Source organism: Ahaetulla prasina, chromosome 1 (assembly GCF_028640845.1).
Source record: "Ahaetulla prasina isolate Xishuangbanna chromosome 1, ASM2864084v1, whole genome shotgun sequence".
Taxonomy (NCBI): Eukaryota; Metazoa; Chordata; class Lepidosauria; order Squamata; family Colubridae; genus Ahaetulla; species Ahaetulla prasina.
This window is the reverse complement of record NC_080539.1, coordinates 321,941,513-321,958,070: the sequence shown is the minus strand read 5'-3', so window position 1 is coordinate 321,958,070 and position 16,558 is coordinate 321,941,513. Positions and strand designations below refer to the sequence as shown.

The 16,558-nt window shown below is 41.1% G+C and overlaps 1 protein-coding gene across 1 annotated transcript; it reads left to right on the top strand.

Annotated features, from left to right (window-relative positions):
• Positions 1-720: 720 nt before the first annotated feature.
• On the top strand, positions 721-15,342 carry ANGEL1 (angel homolog 1). Its single transcript, XM_058162420.1, has 10 exons — positions 721-1,667; positions 3,871-4,482; positions 5,780-6,000; positions 7,777-7,846; positions 8,182-8,615; positions 9,545-9,671; positions 10,091-10,201; positions 11,597-11,666; positions 12,933-13,096; positions 14,013-15,342. Exons 1-10 carry the CDS (start codon positions 1,604-1,606, stop codon positions 14,171-14,173), a joined length of 2,034 nt encoding a protein of 677 aa, XP_058018403.1. The 5' UTR covers positions 721-1,603; the 3' UTR covers positions 14,174-15,342.
• The last annotated feature ends 1,216 nt before the right edge of the window (positions 15,343-16,558 follow it).

The window sequence follows — 16,558 nt, the reverse complement described above, 5'->3', positions numbered from 1 at the left end:
GGAGGTAGTGTATATACATGTAAGAAAATAGCCCATTTTCCATGCTACACACAGATGAGAATTAAGCTGTATGCTGCTTCTATTATCCCCTTACAATCATAGTTATTTTAAAAATGGGTTATGTGAACCCTAAGCCTGGTCATCTCAAGATGAGTTGTTTGCCACATTATGTACTCCTGGTAGTTATTTTGAGTAACAGTAGAATATGAGCTGCCTATGATTCAAACTGGCTGAGGATATTCTGGCATTTACTAATAAAGGCCATACTGGATATAACCAGCAGGTAAGTGTTTCCAGTTTTTCATCTAATTTGATCTTTGATTTACATTAAAAGCATGTAAATCAACGCCATAGAGCCAATGATAGGCAGGAGCAATTATAGTATGTAAACAATTCAAAGAGTAATTCTGGAAGAAGCAATCACAGGGGTAAATTTAGTGAAACCATTCCCTGTAGATCAAGTGTATGTGTTTATGAATGTTCATATGTAAAAAATAAAACCAAAGGCGAACTGGACCAACATGTTAGGTTTTAAAGCTTAAGGCTAGATAGTTTACCGTATTAGTGCTAACAAAAAAGTACTGACTTATTCTGACTGATGGAAGAAGAAAAATAATAAACGGGTGACATTAATATATGTAACAGCAGCTAGTAGGGAAACAAAAATATCTTTATTTGGAAACAATGATATTCAGTGTTCAGGGCATCCATGCACTTCAGCGTTTAAGAAATCTTCTCGGGTATTAACTTAAAACCCTTATCAATGTATTGAGATGATGAAATAATGGGTAACATCCCCCCCCATTTGCACTGCTACAGCCAAACCGAGAAGCAAAGTGGCTCAGCTACCAGTGCTTAAGAGTGGGATTATCCTCCCACCTCAGGTTTTTTCCCCGCTATATGTAACAAATTAACAAGGGTGCCAGCTGCCGATGTAAACACTTTTTTAAAGAAGTATAAATTGCGAGTTGAATTGGTCCCTTGATTCTGTCACCCTATAACAGTGAAGCAGATACGTTTGCTGTCAATCTCTTCCATCAAACTTTGGGAAGTCCACCCATCTCGGGTTTTCTTCCCCCTTCAATCAACTCAAGGAGGGGAGGGGCGGCAGTCGGAGTTGACGTGTGTGTCCCCCCCCCCTCCATCTCCGTCGCCCGCGGGACAGTTCTGCGAGGCAGAATAAAACCCCGCAGCCCCCTTTTAAATCCAGGCGCTCTCCGCTCTTCTGCCAAAGTGACCCCCCAAGTCCAGCCCCGCAGGACGACTGTACCCAGCAGGCGCCGAATATCTGGGACTCCCAAGCACCGCGTAGGAAAGGGGTGCGGTTTGGGGGTTTGGCTTTCCGCAGGCTGCTTCTCGCTGCAAGTCGGCGTGAGAGCCGAAGAGAAAGGCGGCAGCGGGCGGGGGCTGCGCAAACTTCCACTCCGCTTAAGCTCCGGGGAAGGGCCTCCGATATAGCCTCGGGAGAGAAAGCGCGGAGCCAGCCAGCCGCCCTGTCGCAGCACCCCGTCGACCTCCGGGAGTTTGGGCGAGGCGGAGCCAAGTCTTCCGCGTGGCTGGCTAGCGGCCGGGAAGGGAGGGGAAGGAGGAGCGGGCTGGCGGGATGATCGGGACGGTCCTCTGTTACGTCCTGCTGCCCCTGTCGCGGCTCCTGCAGGCTTTCCAAGGTAACCGCCTCCCTTCTTCGGGCTAGTGTATCGTCGTCGCCCCCCCCCCCCACCTCGCCTCTTCTCCCCGCTCGGGTGAAGCAGGCTGGCTGTCAGCTCCCCTGTCAGGGCGGGATGATGGGACAGAGCGTCCAATCAGGCAAGGGCAGGGCTACTTGGTTGCCGCCGCCAGCGAGGCCTCTCGCTCTTAGATCTGCCAGACTCCTCCGGCCTAAGCCGGGCGGCTGGCCCAACGGTGGCAGGGCGCCCGCCGAGGGTATCCCGCTTGCGCCGCTCGTCTCCGCCCAGCTCTGGGAGCCGGGCTTTCATTGGGCCTTCCCGCCCTCCTCCCCGTCCCGCCTTCCGGCGTGCTGGTGAAGTTTCTCCTCTCGGAGGATCAAAACAGCGGCCGTGACGTTGCTTGTTAACTGAGATCTGCAACTGAAACGGGTGCTGGAAATCACACTGCGGTTTTAAAATCTATAAGAAAAAGCTAATAATGGTCGGAGCAAGAGGAGGATGGGCGCGTGTGAGGGGAAAAATTAATACGGCAGTTGGCCATGTGGGGGGGGGGAATCAAGTTTGTTTGGTTAATGATTAACTTTTACATGAGGCTTTACTTTATTATTTTCTTGCAACCTTGTGAGGTAGATCAGTTTTGTTTTCCCCTGCTACGCAATTGGAAGGGAGAGAATATAAGAGCAGGAGTAGCCAATGTTTTTATTTCACAATTGTTCATTCAGTTAGGTGTTTTTTTTTCTCCCTACCAAAAAGGATTATCAGAATGCCTTGGACTTCATGTGTCACATTTCAATTTTCTGGATGGCCCTAAAAAACATTTTCTTTTTGTGGCCTCATTGCCCTGTTTTGAGATGTAGAAATGGCCCATTGGTTTTAAAGTCACTTACTTTCTAATAATAATCAGGATGGTTTGAGACTGCGCTATATCACATTTCAGACCCTCAATCCTGGATAGCATGGCTTAAAAATTTTTGTGTATGTTTTTTCTGTCTCTTTTCTTTTAGTCATGTTTACAAAGTAAAATCTTAATTACTTTGTAATTTGGGTTTTTGGTACTACAGTACATGGTGCCCAGTCAACCAATTTTTGAAATTAATGTCAATTAATTTGCTTTTATTTGAATGGAACAGTTAGGTTTTTCAGTAAGCGCTTCTTGTTTGCTGACTGATTTCAAATTCAGCTAAATGATAAAATGTTGATGTTGCTACACCCAAATAGTCAAAGTCCTACGTGAGAGTTACATACTGTAGTGCAAAATTGTTTTTTTTAAAAAAATAATATTTATTGAATTTCCAAAAGTTAAAATACACAATACACAAAAAAAACACAATACACAAAAACAAAAAAAATATATAAACCACACAAAGACAAACACATCAAAATTACATTACTCATAACAGCTTTTGCTACATCGGTATCTCTTATCCTATTTAACCTCTATATACAGATTCTACTTCTAAGCATCTTTATAAACCAACATTCTTATTTACATTATCTTAACCTCTTCAGAATTCAGTCTCATGACAAAAATCTCCCTTAAGTTTTATGCTTACTCTCCAGCCAGGAATACCATCTATTCCATATTCAATAGTACTCAGGATCTTCCTCTCCTTCATTTCCATTGATAATCTATTTCTGCACATTCATATATTTTTTATTATAATTTGATCTGGTGGGATAGCCGGATGTTTCCAATTCTGTGCTATCACAATTCTACATGCCATCAATTAGTGCAAAATTGTTATAGATCCTGGCTCCCTACTTTGATTTCAAAAGCAACAACATATTCACCAACACATTTCTTTGTGCTTTTCAAACTTCTTGCCCTACTCAAACATAACCTGTCTTTGCTAAAATGCCTCTGGACTCCATATAGATCCCAGATACTTCTTTTAGAAACTAATAATAAACATAATCTTGTATGAAATAAAATGATAAGTGCAATCCAGGGGCTTCCCATAATGGGTATTTGGCCCTTAGCACTAGTCAACCACATTGTGAATGTACCCAAAATGGACTCTCAAAATCTGAATCTTTCTCACTCTCCCAGAGAGGTTGGAAATCCCCGATTTAGAAAAACAGTGATTTGCTCTGTGCCAGTATTTGTTGGTGTTTGTGAATTGTTAAAAGCATTATTGCAGTTAATTTTACTACACTTAAGCGAGTTGTTTCTAAAGTGAACATATGCTCATATTTTTGACAGATGCTTTCTTTACCTGTCGAAAGAACGTGGTTCTGCCAAAGAGCACATCTATAGACGGCCTTTCTGCTCCAATCGGTGGGAAGCCGAACTTGGAGGAGAAGCAAGCCCTGCTGCAGCAGTGGCTGGAGAAGGCGGCTGGGGGGGTTTGCACTAATGAGAGGGCTTCAGAACTGGACCAAGTAGCAGCCATTTCGGCTGTGGAGTGGCAAGAAGGCCCAAAGCTACTGATGACAAGCTTAAGCAACTTGATTGTCTCACCACAGTCTAATGGCCAAGGGGAGAAAGAGGAACAGCAGCAGGAGCTGCTGCAAGGGGTCCCCGCTGAGGGATCTTCTGAGCTACAGGAATTTGTAGAACCTACTCTGCCAAGCTCACCAACAGAGGGAAAAGAGGATGTGGAAGTCACTGCTCCATGGGCAGCAATACGGACAGAGGGTGATCCTCCAGATGTGGATGCTTCTGTGTCGTCCACAGACGTGTGGATTGAAGATCCTGCTGTGTTAGCCTGGAGTCCTGCCCAGGAGAATGATGTGATATCAGCTGAGGCAGTAATGTGGCCTTTTGCAGATGCAGGTCAATTTCAGCCACTCCCCCTAGAGATACCTTATCATGGTGAGTACTAAGGCGTTTCATTGTGTGACTTTGACCTTACTGGATAAGAGCAGAGTTACTGTTACAATATGATTTGATGCTTTCTATAATGTATGAATATTAGTTATGTTAGATAGTGTGGAAACACCTCTCAGTCTTACCTTTCTTTGAAATCCTTCAAAGTATCTGCTGAATGTTCTAAATTCCTTCGATGGTTACAGAATTTAGAACTGTGAGTGCATTAAGGACAAAAATATGTAAATATTTTTACTAATACAAATATACAAATAATGCATACTAATTTAATCTACTGCATTACTTATGTTCAGGAAGAATACTGACTTACAATGTATAGGCAGGAACTTTTCAAATACTGGCCTTCAGATTGGAATAGCAAAAATAACATTTTTGGAGAGTACAAGTCACCCTTATAGAATCAATTTCCAGAATCCATTTCAGAGGCTACTTTGGTATTTCTGAATATATTGCCCAAATGCTCGCTTCTGAATATTTTTAATTTTGGAATAAAAGCTGGTAATCTGTCATGCTAAAAATGTGGTTGTGAATTATAACATATTTGTTTGCAGAGTGTTGTTGTGTTAGTAAAGGAAAACTCTCTTATCCTCTGGAAGAAACAGAATTACTCAGTTGTACAGCAAACGTTTATTTAGGCTAAATAAGTAGCCTTAATGTTATGTCTAGTTTTGCTCTGTAGGTCAAATTACATCAGAACATTGTACTGCATTTAACTTTAAAAAAAACCTTTTTAAATGAAATAGTTATAAGAGATTGACACTGTTGCCTTGAAAAATCAAAGTTTATACCTCTTCCCTCAAGTTTTCGGTGGCTCATGGCACATGAGCTAGGACATCATGTGTAGCTTTACAAATGCAGTATACAGGCTACTTATGGCTGGAACAAACAAAAAATATAGCCATAAATACATTCAGTGAAAATCCTAGCTCTAATTTTGTTTATTTTATAAATGTATTTTATCAATTTTTTGCCCGTTCCCCATTTGACAACAACTCTCTATGGCTAACAGAATTGTAGTCTTTATCATGCATTCAGGTGATATTTTAACTCAAAACAAGTCAGAGGCACATGAGTTGCTCAGGATGAAAAATCAAAGAGAGCATTTGTATTAAATTAGCCTTTATGGCTTAGTAATTTATCTTATAGCACAGGCTCAGATTCTGGTTAAAGTTAATCCTCCCTCAAATTGCTTTTTGCTCTGAAGGACAACAGGGTTTCAACCACAAACAGACATTTCCAGCATAGAGCCAAACTATGTCTTGCACTTTTTGCTCTTGTACAGAGATTTTGTGGAGAGACTGGGAAGATATCTCTGCCAGCAACCCAGAGCTGAACCCAGAGACTGGGTCTTTGTTTGAATTCAGAGTAATGTCTTACAACATTCTGGCCCAGGACCTGATTGAGCAATGCCCACATCTTTACATGCATTGCCATCCGGATACCCTAAACTGGAGCTATCGTCTTGCAAATCTCTTACAGGAGATCCAACACTGGGATCCTGATGTGAGTATAACTTGGTGGCTTTGCTGTATTTAGGTATACAGGTAGTCCTCAGGTTATTAACAACTATTGGAATCAGGATTGCTGTCACTAAGTGATGCGGTCATAAAGCATGACATCACATCATTACATTACTTAGCAATAACAATCCCAGCAGTGCCAGTTGCTGTTGCAATCCCATGGCACAGGTCATTAAGCAGGAGACACAAGAGTCCCAGGTAAAGAGTGCATGGGTACCACAGGGAGATCAGATAGGCCTTGGGACACACAGTGCAGGCTGTGTACAAGTGCAAGAAGGCCGGAGGGGATGGACGGTGTGGCTCAATGTGAGGCAAGATTGCCAGGGGATGGATGGCGTGACAAGTTGCGAGTGCAGGAAGACTGCAATGGCACAGCAAGAGACAAATGGAGGAAGGCCAGGGGATGAAGGATGCAGCAGGGCACAAGTATAGGAATGCTGATACGACTTACCAGAGTGACTTGCAACCTTCCTTGCAGGCTTCCCCATTGACTTTACTTGTGGGAAGCTGGCAGAGATGATCACAAATGGCAATCACATGATCGCAGGACACTGCAACTATCGTAAGTGCAAGCTGTTTGCCAAATTCTCAAATTGTGATGACATGACCACAGGGACACTACAATGGCTGGAACTTGGAGGACCAACCATTCAGCGCTGCCTACACTTTGAACGGTCACAGAATGAGTGTCGGCATGTGAGGACTACCTGTATTTATTTACATTGGTTCTAAGAGGAAGCAGAGGAAACGCAAGGCCCGTTATGCCTTGCCTTATAATGAAGCTTCAGATTATTCCTCACTCACAGTCTGTGTTTCACCTGTCTTTAAGCCTATCTTTTCTGAATAATTAGGAGTCAGCTTTTGAGGGGGAGAGAACTATTTAGCCTTTGAGCTAATACCATTCTGTCAGCCTTACCAGGCAGATGGAAAACACAACTAGATAAACTAATCCTACTATATTGTAAAATTACAATAATAGAATCATAAAAGTCTGAAAGTAAATTTCTCCCACTGTCATCTTTATAGCCTGATATCTTAGGGGTCCCTTCTAAGCCTCCTGCTCCATCCACTATGCACCTCTGGACTTGGCTGTGTCTTATCTGACAGTTTCCTAGCCAGCATCTCTTCACCATGCCACCCATTCCCACATACCATTACATATACATAACTGTGGCCATGTCTGTTGAATCTCGTGCTTCTTTAATACTTTCTCTTTTTGTCTCTTGTCTTTCACTTCAGTATACAATTGTGTACAATTTCAAAATCTGCTAGGCAGGTGGTCCTCCCTTAACAACCCCTTGTTTAACTACCATTCAAATTTGTGACAGTGCCGAACAAGTTGGTAGTTACGACTGGTCCTTGAAGTTCTGGCCATCCTGTGATTGCCATTTGCGACCTCCTTACTGGCTTCTGACATACAAAGTCAGCGGGGAAGCTAATAATAAATTGCAAATGGTGATCCCATGACATCTTTACTTAAAGTCAGTATGGGATTCGCTCAACAACAGCAACCAGAAGGATTTCCAGTATGAAGTGGTGCAGTCAAGTGGCATCTTGCTTTTCAACCTCAACGCTTTCCATCAATTCCAGTCCCAATTCTCATAGTTAACCAAGGAATATCTGTATTTTTCCTTCCATGGCAAATGTAATTAGTGAAGATAATAAATTTGGGAGAAGTGAAATTTATGTAGTGTAAAATAATTTATTTCTTCTGCCTTAGAAAGCTATGACATAACTTATTATAGTTATTTTCTTCTAGATTCTGTGCCTCCAAGAAGTTCAAGAGAATCATTATTGGGAGCAGTTGGAGCCAACACTGATGATGATGGGTAAAACTTCCTTCTGATAGTGAGCTTAGCTTAAGAATATGCTTCAGGATCAGTAAAAATGCCTCTTACTTAATATTAAACAGCCATCGATGTTTTGGGATTATTGATAGCAGACATGGTTTGGGGAAGCTTGGAGCTTCATAGATGCCTTTGAAGCTCCAATGTGCATATCAGGCTTTGGATGGGAGGGTGTACTGAGCTTTGTTTGGCTTCTCCTTTCCCATGCATTACTTTCTGAATTGAGTTGAGCCAAGATGAGCAGTGGCTTCTTCATCTCAAAGATCAAACTAGACATAAGAGGCATATGTAACAAGAAGCTTTTGTCATTTGGCCAGGCTTCACCTGTATCTACAAGCGGCGGACAGGAAGAAAGACAGATGGTTGTGCAATCTGTTACAAGCAGAATAAGTTCCAGCTGATCAGTGCTAGCCCCGTTGAATACTTCCGGCCCGGTTTGGATATCCTCAGCAGGGACAATGTAGGCCTGGTGCTACTACTGCAGCCCTTATTAACAGAAAACCTGGGAGACAAGGCAATCAGCCCTTTGTGTGTGGCAAACACTCATGTATTGTACAGTCCCCGTCGGGGAGACATCAAACTGGCCCAGATGGCTCTGCTCTTGGCAGAGATTGACAAAACCGCAAAACTGGCTGATGGCAGTTACTGCCCTGTCATCTTATGTGGGGACCTGAACTCTGTGCCTGACTCCCCACTATATAAGTTCATCCGGAATGGCCAGTTGTACTATCATGGAATGCCAGCCTGGAAGGTAAGCAAAAGAAAGAGACCAGATAGTCTTGGTTTAGCTCTTAGTTTTATGGTTTCCAGATGGCTCCTGAGAATCTTGCTTGCTTTTCTCTCCATCACAGCACTTTTTCAGGCTTAGTTCATTTATTTAGAATTTTAGAATTATCAGAGTTGGAAAGGAGCTTGGAGGTCTTCTAGTCCAACCCCCTGCTTAGGCAGGAAACCCTACACCACTTCAGACAAATGGTTCTCCAACATCTTCTTAAAAACTTCCACTGTTAGAGCTAGGTCATTTAAACTGTAGAGGCCATTGGTAATCATGTTGTGACAGAAAGTGCTATTTTCAGTTAATAGCCAGCCAGATATTAAAATATTGGGATGCTGCTGTGGCAGAAATTGACTTTAAGTCCTATGCAGCCTCCCTCTCCCTTTTGTCGGTCCTCTTACGCCTACCAAGCTACTGCTGGGAAGTGGGGTAGAAGTGCAGTTCTTCTCTGCAGGGTAAAAGAGAAATCTGTTGCTTGAGAGAACTTATGGCCGTGATTTGACATGTGTTCCTCATGGCTGAAAGGTTGTCTTTTACAAAATAATAAGTAATTAAACTAGAATATACATATTCTTTCTCTGATCTTTCTCTGTAATAGTTACTAATTTGCTTGTTAATGCAAATGCATCCCTAGTATTCTTGCATTTATATTGTAGATCAGTATTTCTCAACTTTGACAACTTTAAGATGTATGGACTTCAACCCCCAGAATTCCCCAGTCAGCCTGGGAGTTGAAATCCACACAGTTTTATGGTTGACAGACTATTTCAGATTATAGGTTCTTGCTTTCTGATTTTCATGTGGTTATTCTAGATTTTTGGAATTTTGGATTATCTTCCTCAAAATATTTGGTAGGTATTTGTGTTCTGTTCTTTTCTTCTTCTTCTTTTCTTTGGCCTGCACAGGTGTCTGGACAGGAGGAATTCTGTCAGAACCCACACCAGCGGAAATTGCTGTTTCCTCTGTGGCCTGGCTGCCTGGGTATAACAGATGACTGCCAGTATATCACTCTTTGTCAAAGCAAGAAGTCAGGTGAATATCATGATAAAATTGAAATTGTAGGTCTTGTGCTTTTCAGTATTGTATGTTCAGAAAGGGATCTCTTCTTCTCAGTGTGAGTCCTCAGAATGACAGCTTTTTAGTCTCTGGGGTTCCTCAATTTGTTTAATGCACACACACTATTCAATGAAGTTGTAAATTCACTGAGTAAACAGGCTCATTGGTGATGTGGGAATGAACAATTAATGACTTTGTAGGGTTAAAGAAAGAGTTCAATTTTTTGTTTGTTGTATGAGTTCTTACTATTTGAAATTGTACCTGCATGGATGCACGGGGGCATTGAAGCTTCACTTTAACAACTATCAGCTGGAAATTAGATTATAAATGAGAAATTTGAATATACCGTAGCCATTCTAATTTTTTTGGGTGGCGGTTCTGATTTTTATCTGCAGACAGACTTAAATATAGTCGTGACTTCCTGCTTCAGTTCCGTTACTGTGATGTTGCCTGTGAGCGACCTGCAGACTTGATCCTCTTGGAAGGTGTGACAGATGCCGTGCCAGGTATCCAAGATTCTTCCTCTTTCAGCAATAATATACCTCACTGCAGAAATTTTTTAAGGTTAACAAGATGCTGCAGAAGGGCTTTGTAAGTGGGGTTAAAGTCGCCTTTCCCAAAGTAGTGGTGGGAGTATTGGATTTTATACTCCATAATTCCTGGGCATTGTATTATTGCCTCTGCTTGGTGGTGTGAATAGTGTGAGAATCCATATTGGGAGACCCCCAGTAGGGAAATATATCCTGCATGGTCTTGCTAGATTTTCATAGTAATCAGAAGACCACCAATGAGTTCTGCAGACTGTGGGTTGTTTTGGAATATTGAGGTAATAAATTGACCCTTCATGTTTTATGATTAAATCTGTGGTTATGCCCCATGAAGTTGAAACTGGGAAGAAATTACTGTATAAAAAGGAATCAGAATGCTGTTCTCCAATGAGATAACTTTCTGAAAACTGAACACAGCAGGATCAAATTTGATTTGAATGGAGAAACTGGCAGGATTCAAAAATGTGCTGCAACTGGCCAGGGATTATGGGGAGAAAAAAAATCTCCAATTGCATCCACATGGGAAAAAGAGTTGGCCATTGGTTTGGAATGCTGCGATTCTTCCATTCTAAGCATTCTTGATCACAGGACTTAGTGTGCTGCCTGCCCTGTGGGTCTCAGTGCCCATAAACACAATATTAGAAGAGGGCAGAAAAACACACCCAGAGAGGATGAATAGCCCCCTTGCCCTGATTAGATCTTTACAGAGACATACATGCAGGCAATATGCATGCATGCAACTTGATTAATGCCTGGGGGGGGAAAGTGCAAGTGTTCACACATGCACCTCTCACAGATGCAACATGCTACTTCATTACACAGAAGAAAATGCAGGCACTTTCTGGGGCCATATCTAATGGTTGGGAAGAATTCCTGAAGCCATCGCTGGTCACTCCCAATGTTTTGTTTTCGGTTCTGAATCATATCTCTTATTTTAAAAATGCTGATGTTATTTCTGTCTTGGGCCTTAATTTTTGTGTTCTGTTTTATGCCTGCACAAATGTTGTTAGAATGCAGCCACTGCAGAATCAAAGTGGGCAAACCCATTTTTAACTTGATACACGTTGATGCTTGGATTTATTCAGAAAGTTGTGGAAATTTTTCCAGACTCTTGTGCAAAAAGATGGTAGTTTTCATAGAATATTGAAACTAAGCTCTAGCATTTGGTGTATAGCAGGGATCTCCAACCTTGAATTGAATTGAAGTCCACAAGTCTTAAAGGGACCAAGGTTGGAGACCCCTGGTGTATAGGATTTTAGGGCAGCTGGTTTTGTTATGTCTGTTGGAGTCAAATATTTTAAACTGGCTGGTGTGTTTGATCAAGTGTTTTGTTTTTGTTTTGCTGCATTGCAGACCGTCCTGCCTATTGGCCTAAAGATCTCATTGTAGAGAACAACTCTGATCCAGAAATGGTTTGTTCAAGGTAATATGTGTGCTGGGTTGGGATTTTGAGAGTCCCAACATACCTGGGGCTATCAGATTGGGGAAGGCTGCAATAAAAAAAATGAAAGAGTGAGGTTGGCAGACATTTTGTCGACAGTCTCTGATTATATAACTAGAGGAAGGCTAAGAAAGTAAAGAATCTCTTGATCACATGATTCAGAGCAGAGTATGTATATTGAAACTACAGGTAGTCCTCCACTTCCAACCACAATTGAGCCTAGAATTTATGTTGCTAAGTGAGAAATTCGTTAAATGAGTTTTGCCCATTTTACAAATTTTCTTTGCTAATCACTGCGGTTGTTAAACTAGTAAGCCAGTTGTTAAGTGAATCTGGTTTCTCCATTGACTTTGCTCCTCAAAGGTGACCATATGACTCCGGGACACTGCAACCATCATAAATGTGAACCAGTTGTCAAGCATCCAAATGTAAACCGCATGACCATGGGGATGCTGCAATGATCAAAATGTGAAAAATGGTCATAAGACAGTTTTTTCAGTGCTGTTGTAACTTTGGTCATTAAACAAACTGTTGTAAGTCAACCTGTTACGAGATTTTCTAGAACAAGGTTCTTCATGTTGCTTTTGAATGTGATATTAAGGTTCCAGATATTTTTTTAGTTTGAGGATTGTTATAAATATTCTCAAATTCCCTTTTGACATTCGTTATTTTTGAACAGTTAGCAACATTTGGCATTATGGCTAAGCCTATGGAAATGTGCCCTTCATCTTCAAAGCATTTTCCATCACAATCTAATCCTGGGGCAAAGTTCATAGAGTTGCTTTGGTTGATAATGCCATATTAGAGTCCTTCCCCAAAATGCTTCCCTGGAACAGTCTGCAACTTTGCATTTGTGGATGGAAATGCAATATATTATATTTGTCCTTTGCACAGTTTCTTAGACTGTAATTAGCCTGAAAACAACATGAGCATTCAACAACGGTTAAAAAAAGCGACTGGAAATGGGGATGTTGCCTGAATATCACTGGCATTTTCTTGTCACAAAGCTTCAAATAATTAATTTTGTTGGGAGTGCAGAAAGAGAGAAAAAAGATAGACCTCTTTTTCATAAGCTGTGTCCCAGATAATTATCAGTTCTTAGCATACAATTTTTATTTGAGTAAATTTATGAAGCATGGTAATAGTAAATGCTGGCTTAGTTTGCTTTTTTTTTGCTTCCAGTCCTTTTGTTAAATATCATCTGCCCCCTCTTCTATTTTGGGGGTGGAATTTCTTTCCTGGGTACAGGTATCCAGGCAGTATTCATCATAGCCTCAACCTGACCTCAGCTTACAACCATTTCCTGCCCGAGAGAGGTTGCCAAGAGATTACAACCATGCCAATGGGAGTGGGCGCCACTGTGGATTATATCTTTTACTCAGCAATGCCAATCAAGAATGATCAGGAAGAATGTGAGTAGGCATCTATCTTTCAGCAAGCACATGTATTTTCTGATAATTTTTGTTAATTCAGTGGGCCATTGAATGCATCCGTTTATGTAGGCAACACGTTCTGTAATTTCAACTTTAAAACAATGGTTCGGATTCTGTATCTTTTTTTGCTTCTTATGGCTTTTCTTTAATGATTGTCAGACATGGGGGTGTTCAAAATTATATGAACCTCTATTTATGCACTGGAGCTTTCTCCTTCTCTCTTGTGTTCTTTTCCCAAATCCATAAAAGATGAAGAGTTTACTGGTGCAAATGCTGTGAGACAAAGTGAGAGAACTTCATGAGGAAAGGGAAATTGTCCAGCATTCTGAACAGAAACTAATCTTCCTACAGAAATGGATATTTGTTTCCATGTCAAATACTAATTCCAGCTTTTCCTTAATTTATTCTGGGAAGAAATATTGATGATTATTTCTCAGCAAGGAGTTGCTCATTCTTCCATTCATTTGGGATTTAACTTGACGAGTGAGTTGAAACAGAGTTTAAATTTAGCAGCATGGAAGCCAAGAAATTGACACACATATTTGACACACAATTGAAACACATATACAGAAGCAAGACTGGAAAGAGATTCTTATTGTGTAACTTCCTTCATTTGTTTCACTGTTCATATTCTGAATGCTGAAAATGAATTATATGGACATTTGAGAACTTGTCACTGACATATGATCATGTCATATTTTAAAAATATATAGAAAAGGATATCAAGGGGCCTGGTAAATGTCTGGACTTAGAAATGTATCTATTGTAAACATATCTTACATTGATGTGACTGTTATTTGTATCTCTATCTGCATTTTGTTTACCTTCTGATTGCCTCGTTACAGCTTTACTTTGTGGGGCCCTGTTCATAGTTCCCATCCTGTTTTGTATTTAGATCGCAGGATGTACCAAGATGGAGCCCTAAAGCTGCTTGGCCGCCTCTCCCTTCTTTCTGAAGACATCCTTTGGTCTGCAAATGGCTTGCCAAATCCTTTCTGTTCATCTGATCATCTTTGTCTGCTGGCCAGTTTTGGGCTAGAGATTTCTGACTTCTAATCATGTGCCAGATCTTCAAGACTCTCTTAGAGTTGGCCTGAATGGGAAAATCATGCCACTGAAGTTTGCATCAGCGAGCGAAAAGAAAAAAAGGATCTTCCCCACCCTCCCCCCTTCCCTATTTTTGAGATGTCCTTGTTCTTTTCTCCCTTTTTACATGAGGAAATAACGATTTGGTTTACTCTAGAATTCTGCAATCCTAGTCTGAGCTTCACTGCCACTTTATATCCGCCTATAGTCTGGCTATTGTACCATTTTAAAGGGCATCCTGCCATCCAATTGGCAGCTTTCTCTGTTTAGTCTTCCTCTGGTTTGAAAGTATGCTTACTCACCATGTTACAGGGCATGTCGTGGAACATCACAAAAATCTGAACGGAGTCTTCATGTAATGTGGGCTACACACAAACACATATACACACACATACACTTGCTTTGTGCTGCAGGCAGCAAGGGATCTCTATACTGGTCACTGTTGCACTCAAACCAGAGTGACAGTGGTAGAGTGATTTTAATTTTTTGAGAGCTGGTGAGCTATTGCTTCCAATGAACCTGTTTTCACAGGTAAATGCTTGTTGATTGGCGTGTTCCTCTTGTCTGTTTGGTAATGGAATTAATTCAGCTGGCATCCCCTGACTACACAGTTACTTTTCCATAAAGATTTTCCTGGCAATTTAATTTGTTTGCATGTCAACAAAGCTTCTTGAAAACTCCACTTTAGATTAAAAATTAATTTTATTCTCTGTTCTGAGAACATTGCATTTTATTATCAGGTTCTTCAAGAAGCTTTTTACACACTGATTCACTACTTCGGGATGCCTTTTGCTGTCTCTGGTGACAACTAGAGTTGCAAATAAGGACTGCCAAAACTAACAGAAAATGACAGATACTTTAAAAAAAATTGGAAGCCACATTGTTGGGAACTTGAAGTGGACCTGACAATTGCTGCTCATTTTTTAAAAAAACATATTAACAATGTTAAATGAGTATGTGATTCAGAGTAATGGTTGGTCTGTAAATAATTCCCATTCTTGATATATAGAAAATTTATTACGGTATGTGCAGGCTGTGCGCCACATTGTATTGGAAAAAATGCATTGGGAGCTTTCAGTATTTTAAATGTTTTCTTAAATTTGAAAGAAAAATAAATACTTTTTTCTAATTTCAGAAAAGTTGTAAATTCAGTCGGATGAGTCTAGAAAAAGAGTGAACTGAAGCCCTTTTTGTGCGAGGCTTGGTAATGCCCTCTGGTGGATATTGTGGGCTACACTCAGAAGTGGTTGGGGGAAAGATTTTATGAAAAGAGTGTGAAGAACTAGGAAAATGTCTTGGATCAGGGGTGAAATGCTCTCGGTTCGGACCGGCTCGCCCGATCTGGTAGTGATGGCAGCGGGTGATTCGGAGAACTGGTAGCAAAAATCCCTGGCCCCGCCCCCTGCCCCTGTTGAGCCGCACCATCATCAGAGGGTGTTTTTTTTTTTACTTTTAAAAGCAGTTTTTCTTCAGCCGAAAACACGCCTTTAAAAGTAAAAAAAAAAAGGCTTTGAGGATCTCGCAGCTCAGCTGAGATTGTCAGAACTCTTTAAAGGTTGTTTTTTTTAACCTCTGGCTGAAGAGGTTGTAAAAAAAAAGTTTTAAAAGGCTCCTCTGACGATCCCAGCTGAGTTCCTCCTCACCAGAACCTTAAAAAACATGTTTTCTATAAGCTCTTCAGCCGAAGAGCTTGTAGAAAACCTCCTTTTAAGAGATTCTGGGCTGTGATGAAGCACTTACCTTATACTGCTCCTTTTCGGCTGGGAAAGCCATGCTTTACATCAGTTGCATCAGCTAGCAACTGAAGTTGCCTGCCTGAAATCCATCTCAGTCAGCAACTCAATTTGCCTGCTTTGCTGGCTGAGGAACTCTGGGAATTGAAGTCTACAAACCTTAAAGTTACTAAGGTTGGAGACCCCTGATCTAAAAAATATAAATAAAATAAAATATTTGTGCAGCTTTCTGAGATTTGGTGTGTTTCTGTAGTATTTTACTCTAACTACACAAACACAAAATCTCAAAGCTGTATGTGGCATTTTATGTGTGAGAGAGAGAGTCAGTTGTATTGTGTTGTGTGTGTGTGTAAAGTATGAAAGTTGGTTTTTGAGCTTTTTGTGGCTGTGTGAGGTTCCTGCTTGTTGCAGGGGCCATTTTGGCTGAAGTGCAGCTGCTTTTAGATTGTGTGTGAGTCAGTTGTGTTGTGTTGTGTGTGTGTAAAGTGTGAAAGTTGGTTTCTGGTACCTCTTATTGTTTTGTATACTTTATTATTTTTATTATATATTATTGGCCATATCCACCCAATCATCTGACCACCAAGCCACGCCCACCAATTAAGTCACGCCTACAGAACTGGTA

What these genes read in the sequence shown, in the direction of transcription:
- ANGEL1 (XM_058162420.1), top strand. Translation starts at nt 1,604, where the DNA reads ATGATCGGGACGGTCCTCTGTTACGTCCTGCTGCCCCTGTCGCGGCTC. An exon ending in GCCAACACTGATGATGATGG is followed by an intron (nt 7,847 to 8,181) that starts GTAAAACTTCCT and finishes TCATTTGGCCAG; the next exon opens with GCTTCACCTGTATCTACAAG. An exon ending in TGTGACAGATGCCGTGCCAG is followed by an intron (nt 10,202 to 11,596) that starts GTATCCAAGATT and finishes GCTGCATTGCAG; the next exon opens with ACCGTCCTGCCTATTGGCCT.